This window comes from Ascaphus truei, chromosome 1, assembly GCF_040206685.1.
Source record: "Ascaphus truei isolate aAscTru1 chromosome 1, aAscTru1.hap1, whole genome shotgun sequence".
NCBI lineage: Eukaryota > Metazoa > Chordata > Amphibia > Anura > Ascaphidae > Ascaphus > Ascaphus truei.
This window is the reverse complement of record NC_134483.1, coordinates 349645317-349661993: the sequence shown is the minus strand read 5'-3', so window position 1 is coordinate 349661993 and position 16677 is coordinate 349645317. Positions and strand designations below refer to the sequence as shown.

At 42.3% G+C, this 16677-nt stretch overlaps 1 protein-coding gene across 1 annotated transcript in view; it reads right to left on the bottom strand.

Annotated features, from left to right (window-relative positions):
- Positions 1–716: 716 nt before the first annotated feature.
- BDH2 (3-hydroxybutyrate dehydrogenase 2) overlaps positions 717–16677 on the bottom strand; it is a 60622-nt gene continuing 44661 nt past the window's right edge. Inside the window, exons 5-10 of the mRNA XM_075608964.1 lie at positions 15097–15205; positions 14502–14562; positions 13883–13996; positions 12208–12266; positions 12015–12107; positions 717–975 (exon numbers count right to left, since the gene is read on the bottom strand). Coding sequence (XP_075465079.1) covers positions 922–975; positions 12015–12107; positions 12208–12266; positions 13883–13996; positions 14502–14562; positions 15097–15205 — 490 coding nt within the window. The 3' untranslated portion in view covers positions 717–921. The remainder of the gene's footprint in view (positions 976–12014; positions 12108–12207; positions 12267–13882; positions 13997–14501; positions 14563–15096; positions 15206–16677) is intronic.

Genomic DNA, 16677 nt, shown 5'->3' with positions numbered 1-16677 from the left:
TACAATAACTGCCATCTCTTTTTTGAGGACCCTTGGGGCTTTCCTTTACTTGCACTTTTGCTAATTTACTGGACACACATTAGCATCTGGGAAACTGCTGCCATTGGAGAGCATTAGTGGTTTAATATTATTCACAAGCTGGCTCACTTATCAATTGTCTGTGCCATATCTCTGCAGGGGGGTTATTGCTGCTCCAAGCTACATATGTAGGAGCACACAACTGGTAAAAGAGGCTTTACCTTCCAAGTACAGTATTACTGTATGCCGACAGGTATATGTATTGTTTATTTCTAAAGCGCCAATATATTCCGGAGTACGGTGCAATGAGGTTAAAATTGGAGGGGGTCTAGAGCATGTAGGTTTCTGTATGTGTGTGTGTGAAAATAGGTGTTGATTAAGATGCAGAGGGTAGAGTGAGGTTAAAGGTTGGAGTTGTTGATAAGAGAGAAGTAAGGGCAAGAGGAGTTTGTGACTGAGCAGAAGCGGGGAAAAAACAGGTCGATAGAGTGTCCGTTGAAGTGAGGCGGGGACGTGGTCCACCGAGAGAGACCATAGGTGGAGTTTAAGGAGATAAAATGGGCAGCTGAAGTGGCATTGCGCTTGTCAATAGGTATGATAAAGCCAGGTGGCAATGTTGTATTTTCATTTGAATCTCCACAAAATACTCTCTGCGTACTGAAGAAATTGAAAGAACAGACAACCAGATACTACATAGATGTATTATTTCTTTTACTTTATTAGTTTTCCTCTTTTCCACTAAGAGCCCTGCAAGACATTGCTCTGCAGAATTTAACCCTCAGTCAGCAAATAGGTTACGTGCAGCAGACCACAGTTCAGTCCATCTTCTGTTTTATTACTGCAGTCCCTTGTTCTTAAGTGGTGCTCTGCTGGTGTCTAATCCAATATTCACCTGGGCATAATTCACAGGCTCCAACCTCCATCAATGATGTGCTGGTTACCAGTGACATACAGAGACTGAAAAGGCAAACAAAAACACAAACGTTATCATTCATACAATATGCATTAAAAATTACTTGGGTAATATTTAATAATAGTTTATTGTATAGCAAAGTGTTTGCAGTGCAGTACACAGAATACAAACTGATTCTGTAGCCACATGGAGATAATGAGATAATTTGACTTGCTCAAAGTCATAAGGCTGAGTCCATGGTGACTCCAGCCTTGCAGAGGCGCGCTGAGGCAGAGGGAAAGCAGGTGCTTTCCCTGGCCTTAGTTCGCGCGCCGTCGGGGGGCGTGTCGGGGGGCGGGCCAGTGACGTCACGGAGCTGGTTCGTCCTCATTGGGCGAACCGCTCACGTGACCGACCCTGCGCTCCCGTGAGCGCTCAAACTAGAAATTTGGTAAGACCTACGCCTCAGCACGCCTGCGGATGCGTGCGCAAGCCCCTGCTAAAGCAGCTCTCATTGCGGTTGCAGGGGCTCACTGACAAGCGTCAGCGCGCCTCAGCACGGGTCAGCGCCTAAGCGCTGACCCTGGACTCAGCCTAAGGAGCTGGCTCTCAGCACTAGAAAATCCAATGCTGCAGCATCTACTGTACAACATGAGAATATATGGTGAGTATCTACATTTTAGACAAATCACTAGGACTGATAGTATCGCACCCTGGTCTGGCGTTACCTTCCATTGACTTGCATGGTAGCTAACAGCATATCAAGGCACTTTTAAGTGAAACTTTTGTCTTTTCTCACTGTTTTGTCACAGAAATTGTATTGGTGATGTTTTTAATTAAAAATCAAAACACAATTTCAGTGACAAAATGCAAAGAAGTTTGACTTAGAACGCGCGTGCGCGGCACACACCCGTTTTAGTTATTTGCACTTCTAAATGTACACCAACTGTGAATTCCTCATGTGTCAGTGTGTCTCTCTGTGTGTTTGTGTGTTTGTGTGTCTCTCTGTCTGTGTGTGTGTGCGTCTGTATCTGTCTGCGTGTATCTGTGTCTGTATGTGTCTTTGTGTGTGTGTGTGTGTCTCTGAGCGTGTGCCTCTCTCTGTGTGTCTGTGTATTTCTGTGTGTCTGTGTATTTGTGTGTGTCTGTTGACAAAGTGAGAATATGATGTAAGGAGGTCTGACAAACAGCACTGGGATCTAAGCCGCCATTTTAAGTCAGCATCCATCTTAGGTGCCTGATATTGTCTATTGTCTGTATGAAAGTTGGTATGGAAGTTAGTTTAAAGACACATTTTTTTTCTTTTTGGCTCCTGAAGGTTTTGATATTAAGCTGTTCAGCTAACTACAAAAAGACCTTGAAGAGGGGAGAAAAAGCGCAAATGTTATGAAAATAAAAAATAGATAACACCATGTCTCGAATTCCGAAGGAGGTGCCCATGAAGTACCGTATGTAGAGGAAAAGTCATCGGCTTGTATAAGGTGTTATTGCTGAGTCATTTCATATAAATCCCATAATAATATTATTAACTCGATGTGTTCATGTTCATATTTTGTTTATCTTATATGCTTACGTAGTGATGCACAAGCAACCTCGTTTAGGGGGCATGGGCTTAGTATTTTGTGTATAAATAAGGCCTGTATGCCACCATGTCGTTGGGGGAGTTTTATTGTGAAACTGCCTCCTGCGTGTGCACCGTACACTGCAATAAACTTATTTGTTATTTTGCAATATATCCTCAGATGATGACTCTTATTTATTCACGCTTTTCACAGATGGCGCTCCGACTAGGAACACAAATATACCGGAAGCTGAGCACCCGAAAAAAACACTCCTCGGTCAAACCTGAGCGCTCATAAGAATCAAGGTAAAAGGCACCTTTTGAGGAAAGCCTGAGTTTAAAAAGTTGTTTTGAGTGGTGTGTAGAGAGATGTGTTTTGAAGGGTGTCTCAATCTGTGTTGACGGGTTTACCTAGCAGTTTCAAATAAGTTTATTTGTCTGTTCCTGTATCCATTTTAAAGTGTTATAGTTATTTAAGTTTTATTGGGACTAAGGTGAGAGTTCCGTTAAAAGTTTTGGTGATGAAGGTGAGTGTTTGTATTTTTTTCAGACCGTCCTGGGTTGTGATAAATATTTTTTGTTGTCTGAGCAGGAAGGGTCCCAGTTTGTACATTTGCTCTGTCTTGTCATTAACATACCAAGTGAGTTTATTTATGGATATCTGTTTAGAAGGTCTTCCATGTTATAAAAGTATAAGGTTTATCAGGACTGGGTTGGACCCGCTGAAGTAATTCAAGTGTTTTCTTGGGTATAGTTATGGTGAAAAAATATGATTGGGGAACAGTCTCGTGACAGGTCCTTATTTGCATATTTCAGAACAATAACATGCGAAAAGAGTTGTACGCTTGCGCTGATTATTGTATCAGGAGTATTGTACAGGTCAATTAAATGTGATTACTGTAACAGGAGAATAATGGGAAACCAAAGTTCTCAAAATTTGCCGTTAGAGGTTGTGTGTCTGCAGACAAAAATAATAAAGAATGGATACAGAGAACAAGAAGAGACAATATAAATATGTTTTGTTGGCCAATGAAAATACACATGCAAGTTCAAGTGCAATAAACACATGCAAGTCCCAGTGAAAAACATGCCACCTCAATGAAAAAAGTTTGTTTGAAATAAATTACTATGGAAGGAAGCGTGAACCTATGGGCAGCCGCACCGGTTTTCTTATTCGTAAGAATGCGAACGCAAGGGCTCATAGTGGAACCTTCTAACTTTCAGTAATCCCTGTGTGTCTGTGGCAGTATAAATCTTTGAATTTGATGAGGTTTTTGTGGCTAAAGTCATGCATGGCAGGCCCGGCTGACTGGAAGCCACAGAAATCAGGTGTGAACTTATCAGCTTTTCCTTCCATTTCCCCACAAGCAATAAGTGGTTATAAATAATTTCCTGATATAAACTCAAGTTTCGGTGCCGGCAAGTAAAATTGTTGTGCCCTTAATGGAGAGTTGCCAGATGGATTTGATACCCTAATGAATTTTTCCTGAATGATTACCTATGTGAAAGATAAACCATGATAAGTATCACATGTGTACACAAATCACCATCCAAAAACTTGCAAGTACGTACAAAAACATGAATATTATTTGCTCACAATGAAGTCTAAATTTTTACAAGGTTTTAAAAGGTGTGCATGAAGTATAGAAGGGTTAAAGAATGCGGAAAAAGAGAGGGCATATATTCAGCTCTGTCACTGGTGAAAGTTTAAAGGGTTTGTTCGTTTTGGCCAGACGGATAAGTGTTTTAAAACCAGGAGATACAGTATTCTTTTTTCCTTCTGCTCAAATGTCTGCAAGAAAGAGAATCAGAACAGCAGCAGCACAGATCGTGCGCCCACCTTTTTCTCCAGCGCGAGGAATGTGCCAAGATACGAAAGTTAACTCAAAAGCTCCGGAGCATCAGAGTAGTTTTAACATCAGGTTATTTATGAGAATAAAGAAAGAGAAGGGAATTTTTATTAATTTAGTTGCAGGATGAAATTGTTTGGGAATAGGTGAAAAATGTTTTTCTTTTATTTGTTCGTTATTTTTGTGATGTTGTTTGGCTGTGTATGAGAGAAGTTTTTTTGTATTGTGTGTTCTGTATTGTGTGTAACCAGTAAAAACACATTTCAATTTTATTTCTATAGGATTAAGATATGTTTGGGAATATTTTGTGTTTAAAAATGCGGGTAAAAGCTCACAAGCATTGTTTGAATTATATATTGTATTGTATGTTTTTATATATATAACGCCATTAATATGCATAGCGCTTCACAGGAGTGGTGCACGTTGTAATCATATAGGTATCAAATGGTAAGGTAATAGGTCATGAAATAAGTGATCCAGACATAAAAGTAACATTAAGGAAGAGAAGTCCCTGCTCTAAGGAGCTTACAATCTAATTGGTAGGTAGGGAGAGCGTACAGAGACAGTAGGATTTGATTAAAAGCCAGGAGAGGAATTTCAGGAGGGGAAACGCAGAATCAGAGTTTAAAGAGTAGAGTGATTCTGGCAGCAGCATTTAGGATAGATTGTAGGGAAGACAGGTGAAAGGCAGGAAGGCGGGATAGCAGGGGATTACAGTTATCAAGATGGAAGAGAATGAGGGCCTGAATCAGAGTTTTAATAGTTGAGCAACAGAAGAACAGGTGTATCTTTGTGATATTGTGGAGGAAAAAAGCGACAGGTTATAGAAATGTTTTGAATAAGAAAGGAGAATGAGAGAGGAGCAGTGTGACCCCTAAGCAGCATGCTTGGGCTACTGGATGGAAGATTCAAGAGTAATGGGGAAGGAGATAATGGGGTCAGGTTTGGGAGGAAGTATGAGGAAGTCTGTTTTTGCCATATTAAGTTTAAGGCGAAGGAGGGCCTTCCAGGATGAGATAACAGAGAGACATTCAGAAACTTAGGTTTATATGGCAGGTGTAAGGTCAGGGGTTGAAAAGTAAATGTGGGTGTTGTCAGCATAGAGGTGATATTTAAACCCAAGAGATGTCATTAGGTCACCTAGAGAGAGTGTGTACAGAGAAAAGAGAAGTGTGGTCCACAGAGGCAAATGCTTCAGAGAGATGGAGTAATATGAGCAGAGTGTAATGATCTCTGTCTGTGGCAGCATATAGGTCTTCAGTTATTTTAGTGGGAATTGTCTCCGTGGAGGGAGCAGTGTAAAAGTCAGATTGTAGAGGGTTAAGGAGAGAATGGGTGTTGCGAAAATGGAGCAAGCAAGAGAATACAAGACAAGTTCAGTAGTTAGAAAGACAGGTAGGGCCAAGCTTGCTATTTTTGAGTCATGGTATAGCTGTTACATGTTTGAAGGAGAATGGAAATGTATCAGATTAGAAGGAGAAGAGGAGATCAACAGTGATGGTGACATTCTCTTCTGATACAGTGGAAAAAGAGTCAAAGAAAGCAGAAAGCAAAGTAGGATAGAAGGAGGAAACAGAGGGAATGTTCTGGTGCATGGATTCAACCTCTTTCTCAAAATAGTCAGCAAAAGTCCTGAGGTGAGATGAAGGAAGAGTTAGTGAGGGTTAGACTTGTGAGTGTTGATTAATGGAGAGTAGGTTTGTTTAGCTTGAGAAAGGGCAGAATTGAAACAGGATAGCATAAATTTGTAGTGAAGGAAGTCTGTGAAACTATGAGCGTTCAAACAGAAGGCATTAAAAAGAACTGAGTGGAGGGAGATAGCATGAGCATGTGGGAGCTATTTGTGTGTTAAGAAGTTATATAACCTCAGCTATATAAAAGCCAGTTAGTTAATTTTTGAGAGGCCATATAAAATGTAGTTCTTAGGGCTCTGGATAAAGCTCCATGTATTTAAACTTTAAGCAAAAGTTCCAATCTAATAATTATTATTTTTCAGGAAGAAACCGTGGTGTGCCGTTATCTTATCTGTTCAGGGTCAATTGGCGAAACGCCCAGAAACAAGATGGCTTTTTGCCCGGGAACAAGCTTTGAAATTTTTTTTTTCTCTTTAGTCAGATGAAAATGTGGAGTGTCTTTAATAATATAAAGCTGACCGTGTACTCAGCACTGTGCAAAGAGATTATATAAAGCAAGAAATTAGTGTGAAGTCTTATACAAAATCATTTGTCTATTAACTGAATATGTGATGTATGTTATAACATTTAACCATTTATTTTTTCCAAAGGTGTCTGTAAGCAGTGGTTATTGTCAAAATTGCGGTGTAATCTAGAATGGGTTTGCCAGGAAGTGGTGAATTGGGAGTCACCTCTCATTTGTGGGTGTGTCTTGTGCATAGGGTTAAATACAGGGGATACATAGTTGCAAAAGCAGTTACATAAGTGAACAGGGTATACATTATATACAAGGCATTTCAAATTTTTAGCAGAATAGTTACAGTGGACTGTTTGGGTAAAAGCCAGATGGGGATTGGCTAGGGAAATTTGTATGGGTAAAATAATTGCTTAATCGGGAGTGAATATTTTTTCCATGACTGTGTATAGTATTGGGAGAAGAGAGATTGGCCTGTAGTTTGAGAGTGTTTTTGTCCCCACTTTTGAAGATTGGGACAAACTCTGGCAGTTTTCCAAGTCTTAGGGATATGAATAGAAAAAAGTGATAGTGCGCAGTGCGCAGCTAATAACTAGTGTTCCATGAGAACATTGCGTGCGTTCCACGAGAAGCATTGCGGAAGTTGAGGAGCGACTCGTGACGTCATCGCCGAGCGCCCAACGAGGAGTGGCGGGAAACGGTGCAGTGATCCATGGACGCTGATTCCTGCGGCTTCTTTACCACCCTGTGAGCTGTGTGCTGTGTGGCTTTCTCTACAAGGGACATATCCACCTACCACCCCCAAACGGAGGACGCTGTAAGGGACAGATGAGACGACTCCAGACCCATTGCATGCCGAGATCCATCCGAGGGTGTCGCACAGTGTCATCTCCTGGTGTGGTAAACCTATATACCAACTGCTTGTTTATTCTTACTTGATGTACGCAGAACTATTTACTTTTTACCATAAAGTCACATTTTTTACTATTACACTATGTGCGTTGTGCGCCTTGTTCTTTTGTTTTTTGCTTAGGGATATGGCCTGCAGACAGGATAGAATTAACTATGGAAGCAATTAGTTTGGCAATGGCTGGGGCATCGAGTCTTAGGAACTTAGATGGTATCAAAGTCAGGTTCACATTGGCTACTTAGTTTTAATTTGAGGAACATTAATAGGGAATACCTCTGTCTATATGCGGATGCTAAGACAGGAGTAAACACATTGATACAAGAATTTATTCCTAGGTATAAATTATCTCACTATGGGATGACTTATGACTATCAGCAGTCCAAAGAAACAAATTAAGGACCATGTTATTGGTAATAAAACAATAAGTCGGATGCAACTAATACATTTTTTGAGTCTCTATAGGCAAAGTTGAAAGTGCACCTACTCGAGATGGGGTTAATAGTCACATATTTCCTACGCAAGCATGCTCTTCATCCCAGATGAAAAGACCTATATTAACCACCACTACAGCAATTAAAGTGGCAGAGTTCTTTTCCTGGACCCAAAGTACAGTAAAGCTCGTTCCAGCTCCACCAAAGACCAAAGTCACCTAAAGCACGGCCGCATCAAGTTAATGTCTTGCCGAGTCAAAACTCTAACCGTTAACCAACGAGGAAAATAAGACACCAGGCTAAGGCCCGGTTTTCTCAGAACATTTCATTTGTTCAAAGACTCAATAGTTTTATTTGTAGAGTGTGTTAAGTTAGAAATTTAAGGTGTATGTACAATTGAGCCTTGATGGGAGGATTGGTTTCCTGGAAGCGTGGCTTGTGAAAGCTCTTGTATGTGTTTTGGCAGTACTCATCACTATCTATGTTTGTGTCATGTGCAGCAAAACTTTGATCCAGAAGTGTGTTGCACCTCCACCGAAAGGAGGTGGTCACCCAGGGGCGTGTGTCAGCCACAAGGAAAGGATCATTTTGACCCATCGCAGACATCGTCTGTTCTGATATTTTGAGTGAATGATGTATACAATGCGTGCAGGGGTGAGGATCACGCATTCGCTTCCACCGATACCAACCCCCCCTCAATTCTCAGTAATAGAATGTTGTAAGGATTCTGAAAATATAAGATGATAGAGATAGATGCAATTTCTTTTATCTAGCAACTGCATATCCAAAGAAAGGTTGCTTGCATAAAATAAGGTTTTTAGTATTATGTGTACAATTTCTGTATTTTCCCATTTTTTTAAGGGAACCTCTTTAAAGGGTGTATCACACACTAGGAACAAGAATCAATTTATGGGTCAAGTGTTTCCACCAACCAATGAAACCTGTGTAAGAATGTATGTTTAGTCAGATAACAATTTACAGGAAGGATGTGGCCTTAATTTTGCAGTTTTTAATTTCACCATTAAACCAAGAACAGGTTCAGATTAGGCTTATGGCCTTACAAAACAGAATTGCTTTAGACTATGTTTTAGCTTCAGAAGGAGGGGTATGTGTCCTAATTAAGGAACAATGTTGTGTTTTCATTCAAGATCAGTGTAGCAGTGTACAGCATGAACTAGATGAAAAAGAAGAGATTCAAAAGAGGCTTACAAAGGGAAGGGACAGAATATCACCCTTGGGGTTAGATGGATGGCTTAAATCACTTGGAAAAAAAACTTATGAATGCTTTGGTGTGTGTGGGGGTGTTACTTGTTGTCATATATGTGTGTGTCACGTGTTGCAGAGGTATAATCCACAAATTTGCCACCCCCCTCCAATCTGATGCCACTCTTTGCAGATGCCAGAAACAGCAGTCCCTTGAAGAAAGAAGATGCCGATCACAGTTATTCAACTCGAAAAGACATGTTGGGGCCACAGCGCCTTACGAGACTATGACAGTGAAGGGCACGCGACCTTGTCCTCTGAGTTATACCAATGAGCACTATCAGATGATGGAGCACCCCAGTATACAATCTATGTGTCCCTGGACTAACATCATAAACTTAATTCTCAAAAGCATGTTTTAAGAATAAAAAAGGAGGGAGTGACAAAGTGAGAATATGATGTAAGGAGGGGGAGGTCTGACAAACAGCACTCGGATCTAAGCCGCCATTTTAAGTCAGCATCCATCTTAGGTGCCTGATATTGTCTATTGTCTGTATGAAAGTTGGTATGGAAGTTAGTTTAAAGACACATTTTTTTTCTTTTCGGCTCCTGAAGGTTTTGATATTAAGCTGTTCAGCTAACTACAAAAAGACCTTGAAGAGGGGAGAAAAAGCGCAAATGTTATGAAAATAAAAGATAGATAACACCATGTCTCGCATTCCGAGGGAGGTGCCCATGAAGTACCGTATGTAGAGGAAAAGTCATCGGCTTGTATAAGGTGTTATTGCTGAGTCATTTCATTTCTAATATAAATCCCATAATAATATTATTAACTCGATGTGTTCATGTTCATATTTTGTTTATCTTATATGCTTACGTAGTGATGCACAAGCAACCTCGTTTAGGGGGCATGGGCTTAGTATTTTGTGTATAAATAAGGCCTGTATGCCACCATGTCGTTGGGGGAGTTTTATTGTGAAACTGCCTCCTGCGTGTGCACCGTACACTGCAATAAACTTATTTGTTATTTTGCAATATATCCTCAGATGATGACTCTTATTTATTCACGCTTTTCACAGATGGCGCTCCGACTAGGAACACAAATATACCGGAAGCTGAGCACCCGAAAAAAACACTCCTCGGTCACTCAAACCTGAGCGCTCATAAGAATCAAGGTAAAAGGCACCTTTTGAGGAAAGCCTGAGTTTAAAAAGTTGTTTTGAGTGGTGTGTAGAGAGATGTGTTTTGAAGGGTGTCTCAATCTGTGTTGACGGGTTTACCTAGCAGTTTCAAATAAGTTTATTTGTCTGTTCCTGTATCCATTTTAAAGTGTTATAGTTATTTAGTATGTAGAGGAAAAGTCATCGGCTTGTACACTGGCGACACACATTATTCGAGCTCGGCTAGTCCCACGAATTCGGGTATACCCGGGTGTATTGAGGTTTGTGACTGTTTTCTGCCCGAGTGCATTGGGTTATTTTCCAGGCAGGGATTGAAGCATTTTATTCCCGCTGGCTGCAATACTGCACAGTATATATATATATATACTGCATTACAATTCATGAATTTATGCCATCTGGTAGACACGCGAAGCATTGCAGCCTATTAAATCCTAATCATTATCATTTAACAGATCAGCCGCCCGTCAGCCAGGCATGAACCCAGGCTGGGAAGGCAAACGCAACGGGGCTTGTCAGAGGTGAGGAGCGGCGCATTCCAGGTATCTGCCAGGTACATACTGGGTATTTGCTCGAATAAAGTGTGTCGCAGCAGTATAAGGTGTTATTGCTGAGTCATTTCATTTCTAATATAAATCCCATAATAATATTATTAACTCGATGTGTTCATGTTCATATTTTGTTTATCTTATATGCTTACGTAGTGACACAAGCAACCTCGTTTAGGGGGCGTGGGCTTAGTATTTTGTGTATAAATAAGGCCTGTATGCCACCATGTCGTTGGGGGAGTTTTATTTTTAAACTGCCTCCTGCGTGTGCACCGTACACTGCAATAAACTTATTTGTTATTCTGCAAGATATCCTCAGATGATGACTCTTATTTATTCACACTTTTCACACTGTGTATGTGTATTTCTGTGTGTCTGTGTATGTGTATCTCTGTGTGTCTGTGTATGTGTATCTCTGTGTGTCTGTGTATGTGTATCTCTGTGTGTCTATGTATGTGTATCTCTGTATGTGTATCTATGTGTGTGTGTGTATCTCTGTGTGTGTGTATCTCTGTGTGTGTGCGTGTGTGTATCTCTCTGTGTGTGTGTGTGTGTATCTCTGTGTGTGTGTGTGTGTATCTCTGTGTGTGTGTGTGTGTGTGTGTGTGTGTATCTCTGTGTGTGTGTATCTCTGTGTGTGTGTGTGTGTGTGCATCTCTGTGTGTGTGTGTGTGTGTGTGTCTCGGTCTGTGTGTCTATGGTCTCCGTCTCCCAAGTGTTGGTGCTGCACTGGAGTCCTCTGCGCATGCGCAGTGCGCTGGAGGCCCGAGGATGCTTTTGCACGTGTGCCGAGGCCTGCGGCCGTTTCTCGTCATGATGTCGCTTCCGTAACGCGTTTTTGTGACAAAGAATGACATTTTCCCCATCAAAACTCTGTAGGTACCAGCAAAGAAGTTTCACTTAAAAACTTATTGTTCCAAGCCATTTATATTATAAGTAACCTTGCAAGTAAACTTGCTAACCTTTACTCAACTAGCCAACGTCTACATCTAAAAATACCACAAGGAAAATGTGATAAAATAAGGAGCCGATAAGAAAACTGGACTCATCTGCTTTACCATAATAATTTCCATCACAATTATCCAGCAATACTATTGGGAATGTTGCTGATTTCTGCTGTGGTCTCATGGGATTTCTGTGGATAGGCCGATTAGCTAAAATAAGACTGTACTCCTTTAGGGGCATAGAGGCCGTATGATTTCAGGGCTAGGTCTCCTTTAATATCCAAATGCAGTTATTGATGGAGGTATAATACAAATAAAATATATGACTTACTTCATCAGAAGCCAGATACACACAGAGATGGGCCACTTCTTCTGCTGTAGCCATTCTACCGGTCTTTTGTCTTGAAAGAAAGTCTTTTAATGCCTACAGTTATCACGGGCAAAAAGTGACATGTAAAAGTCTATAGCACTCATTTATAATGGACAGTAGTATAATTGGTACAGGATATTATTATTTGGCATACCTGTTCAGGATTTGGCCTCGCTTGGATTCTTTCCTTTAAAGATGGGGTATCCACAGTCCCTACACAAAAATTGGATTTCAGTGCATAAAACATTTCACTTGTATGTCCTCCTGTGCGCTAACAGACTACTAAATTAGACATTTTTTCCCCTTCATCCTCAAGACCTTTCCTTGTCTTACAATGCGGGTTAGTCTAAAGTCATATTACCCACCTTTACCCAATGGTTTAGTGCTGCTTTTCATTTTTCTCTATCTGCTAGTAAGCAATGCAATGTTGCCTTATCCTGTTATATAATTATACATACAGCTGTATCTCTCTCCAGGTAAAAAGTATTGATAATGATGTACTGTACTATTACATGTGAAAAAATATTTGGGGCTCATGGTGTCCTAGACATGTTCTTACAATGATGGGACACAGGAAAGACAGCAGCAATGGTGACCATTGTAAGGCACTATTTTCAAACATTACAATATTTTACACAGTTCATTCCACCATAAAGCAGAAATCCCACCCATTTTCAATAATGATAATATTTTTTTTTTTTTTAAAGAATTTGAAACTGTAGGTCCTTACAGAGCTGAACTCTATTTCCATCTCCCGGACCACCCAGATCTCAATATACTTACAGTTTTAGTTGCTTGGGGTTCTTACTGTGTATTTCAAGATGGCCACCAATATTGTTCAATAGGAAGCCGTAACATCATCCTCCCATGACATTGCGGCTACTAATGGCCCACAGGATTTTGTGGCCATTTTGAATTTCCAAAGGGAGCTGAAATACTGGCAACTAAAACTGTCACTTTCAGTTACCGGGGGCTCCCTGAAGCTAAAAATAGGCGGGTTCAGTTTACATTGCGATTTACATTCTTTCAAAAGAAAAAAGTGAATGAAATTTTTTTTTTACGTACAAGCGGGATTGCTGCTTTAAATCATGTAATATGGTTCCCACCCAACCTTATGCTACAATATATTTGTTCCGCAAACCATTAATAAAAAAATCTTATTGTCTACGCATCAGACTAGTGTTAATAAAACTGTTTGACTGATCCATAGCAGTATAGTGTTCTGAGTTTGTGGGGGAACAGATGCTTAATAAGGCCCCGAACTGCACCTCAGTGTGTGCAGACAGCATGGGTTGTATGTCTATTACTGTGTGAGCTTCCAAAGTCATGCCCCACAATGCCTTGCCGCTGTGGATGCAAAGCATTGTGGGTAGTGACTTTGGAAGCTCCTGCTGTAATTACCCACCCCAAGGTGCAGTTTGGAGCCTTACAAAGTGAGCAGTCACCACACGGGCTTAGGATGTCACTATACTGCCTGAGATCCACCATTCCATAGGTTTTTTTTGGCGAACTCCTTGGATACAGCTCATGAGCCCCTATGTGCTCCAAATCCCCCTATGAAAATCACTGATATAATCCGTGAACATGGAACTTGTATAGCCCCCTTAGTAAGTTTAATAGTAAAGTAAAAGGATAGGTGTGAGAGACAACTTGCTGTGTGTGTTTTGCAGAAAAGTCTATGTTTAGGTGGATAAGTTATGTTTGTGGTGGGCTCTGGTTTTGTGTTAAGGGGTTGCATTGTGTGTGCTTGAAGAAGGGTCTCTGAGTGGGCATCTTTGGGAATGGATGGAAGGATGCTGCTTCAAACGGCCATCACAAGACATACTTACCAGGACATATACAGTTGCATCTGATGCCTTGTTCAATAAAGTCTGAAGCGACAGATTTGGTCAGACCAATTACTGCTGCCTTTGATGTGCTATACACACACCTGTTTACAACGCCTAGTAGACAAAATAATGATTTAGAAATAGCCCTAAACAAAAGGCATTTATCAAAAACAAAATGTAAAATACAGTGAAAAGAAGAGAAATACTAATCAAAATCATGAATCACTTCTCACTTATAACAAAACTGTTCTCAGCTCATCTGCAGTGCCAACACCTGCCTTCCCAGTAATTAGCAGTAATGAGTAGTACTGTAGTGCTGAAAACAGTTTGTGCCAGATTGCACTCATCATAGAATAGCAATAGAGACATCTCTTAATACGTCAAGGTGACGTTTTAGTCAATTTATGCAAGCACAAAACTGAAAGAGACTAATTACCAGATAAAGTGGAGAGGTACTTTAACTCTGTAACTTCATTCTTTAAATGATTTGATTGGCGTGATAGGGCATTTTATATAGCAGAGAAGACAATGTGCACCTCTCTCCGTTATCTTTCACACAGTGTGCGCCAAACAGCTCTTATTTTTCAGAGGCATTTTGCCATTTAATAAACATTTATACCTTTGATGCTGGATGCTACAGAAGACATGTTGATAATGTTTCCAGCTTTTTGTGCAAGCATCTGGAAAACATACAAGAATCTTTGAAGTTTATAACTTTTAGTAACCCCCGCCCCCCCCCCCCCCCCAAAAAAAAATATTAGACCGTCACAAAATGTAGTGTGATATGTTATTTGTATATATGGCAAAATGTCTATGTGGGATATTTAAGGCAGGTTATACCTTTTAAAATGTAGCTGCAGACAATAGGTGATATAACAAATGAAATGTACAACAAAAAAAACACACCAAGATATTGTTAGATTATTCTTCTAACAACTCGGACAGTAGTCATCCTGGATGTGTGAAGTGGTTTATGACACTGGAGGGCAGAACTAAGTGAATACTCATCACTAATCACCATTCATTCTGCTTTGTCTAGAATAGCATAAACCTGTGTTTTCTTTGCTACAGCAATTTAAATATTGGGTGATGAAAGAAGGTGAGTGGACATTTAAAATTCAATGCCAAAAATAGGCAGAAACAAAGCATCTGAGTTAAGGAGTGCTAGAGATTAGCACCCTTTAGTGAAACTGGGCCAAAGCCTGTGTCCTTACTTTCGGCAGGAATGTTTTGATCATGAGATACATGCTACGGACATTAAGGTTCATGGTGAAGTCCCAATCTGCCTCTTCACAATCCAGAATGGTTCCATGATGGACAAAACTGCAACAATAAATGCAAATGCTGCAATCACACAGTCACCGTTTGTCCTGTATTCATACAGAAAAGGAAAAGAACCTGTGTACAGGGCCCCCAACAGGGGGGTCTGTGGGGTTGGCGTCCCGGGCCCCCTGCGCGGCCGTGCCTGTGTAATAATAAAAACAATGTCAAGGGAAAAAAAATGCAGCGGGGTATGGCAGCGGCGGCACGATTGGGTCCTCGAGCTTGTTGCGAAAAAAAATAAACCCGACGGCGATCCCCATGTGCATGCGCAGACATCTCGGCACACATGCTCAGTGAAGCACGGTGGACCCGCTCCCAACGTGGACCGGAGGGGAAGCACCTGGGCGAGCCCACGCCCACCAACCCAGCTCCCCTCGTGCCAGACTCCTGCCCCGGGCAGCAGCCGCGGGGACCAGGGGCCGGAGGGGGGGGAAAGGGGGGGGGGGGCTTTGGGGAAAGAAACTAAATGCACCTGCGGGAATTAGGCCCGCCAGTCTCGCCCCCCCCCCCCGCCCTACCTCCCACCACCCATCCAGGCATTCACCCACCCAGGCAGTCAGTTACCCACCCACCCAGGCAGTCAGTCACCCACCCAGGCAGTCAGTCAGTCACCCACCCAGGCAGTCACCCACCCAGGCAGTCAGTCAGTCAGTCACCCACCCAGGCAGTCAGTCACCCACCCAGGCAGTCAGTCACCCACCCAGGCAGTCAGTCAGTCACCCAGGCAGTCACTCACCCACCCAGCCAGTCACCCACCCAGGCAGTCACTCACCCACCCAGGCAGTCACTCACCCACCCAGGCAGTCACTCACCCACCCAGGCAGTCACTCACCCACCCAGGCAGTCAGTCACTCACCCACCCAGGCAGTCAGTCAGTCACCCAGGCAGTCAGTCACCCACCCAGTCAGTCACTCACTCACCCAGGCAGTCAGTCACTCACCCACCCAGGCAGTCAGTCAGTCACCCACCCAGGCAGTCAGTCACTCACCCTCCCAGGCAGTCAGTCACTCACCCACCCAGGCAGTCAGTCACCCACCCACCCACCCAGGCAGTCAGTCACTCACCCACCCAGGCAGTCAGTCACTCACCCACCCAGGCAGTCAGTCACTCACCCATCCAGGCAGTCAGTCACTCACCCACCCAGGCAGTCTTTCACTCACCCACCCAGGCAGTCAGTCACTCACCCACCCAGGCAGTCACTCACCCACCCAGGCAGTCAGTCACTCACCCACCCAGGCAGTCAGTCACTCACCCACCCAGTCAGTCACTCACTCACCCAGGCAGTCAGTCACTCACCCACCCAGGCAGTCAGTCACTCACCCAGGCAGTCAGTCACTCACCCACCCAGGCAGTCAGTCACTCACCCAGGCAGTCAGTCACTCACCCACCCACCCAGTCAGTCACTCGCCCACCCAGTCAATCACTCACCCAGGCAGTCAGTCACTCACCCACCCAGGCAGTCAGTCACTCAC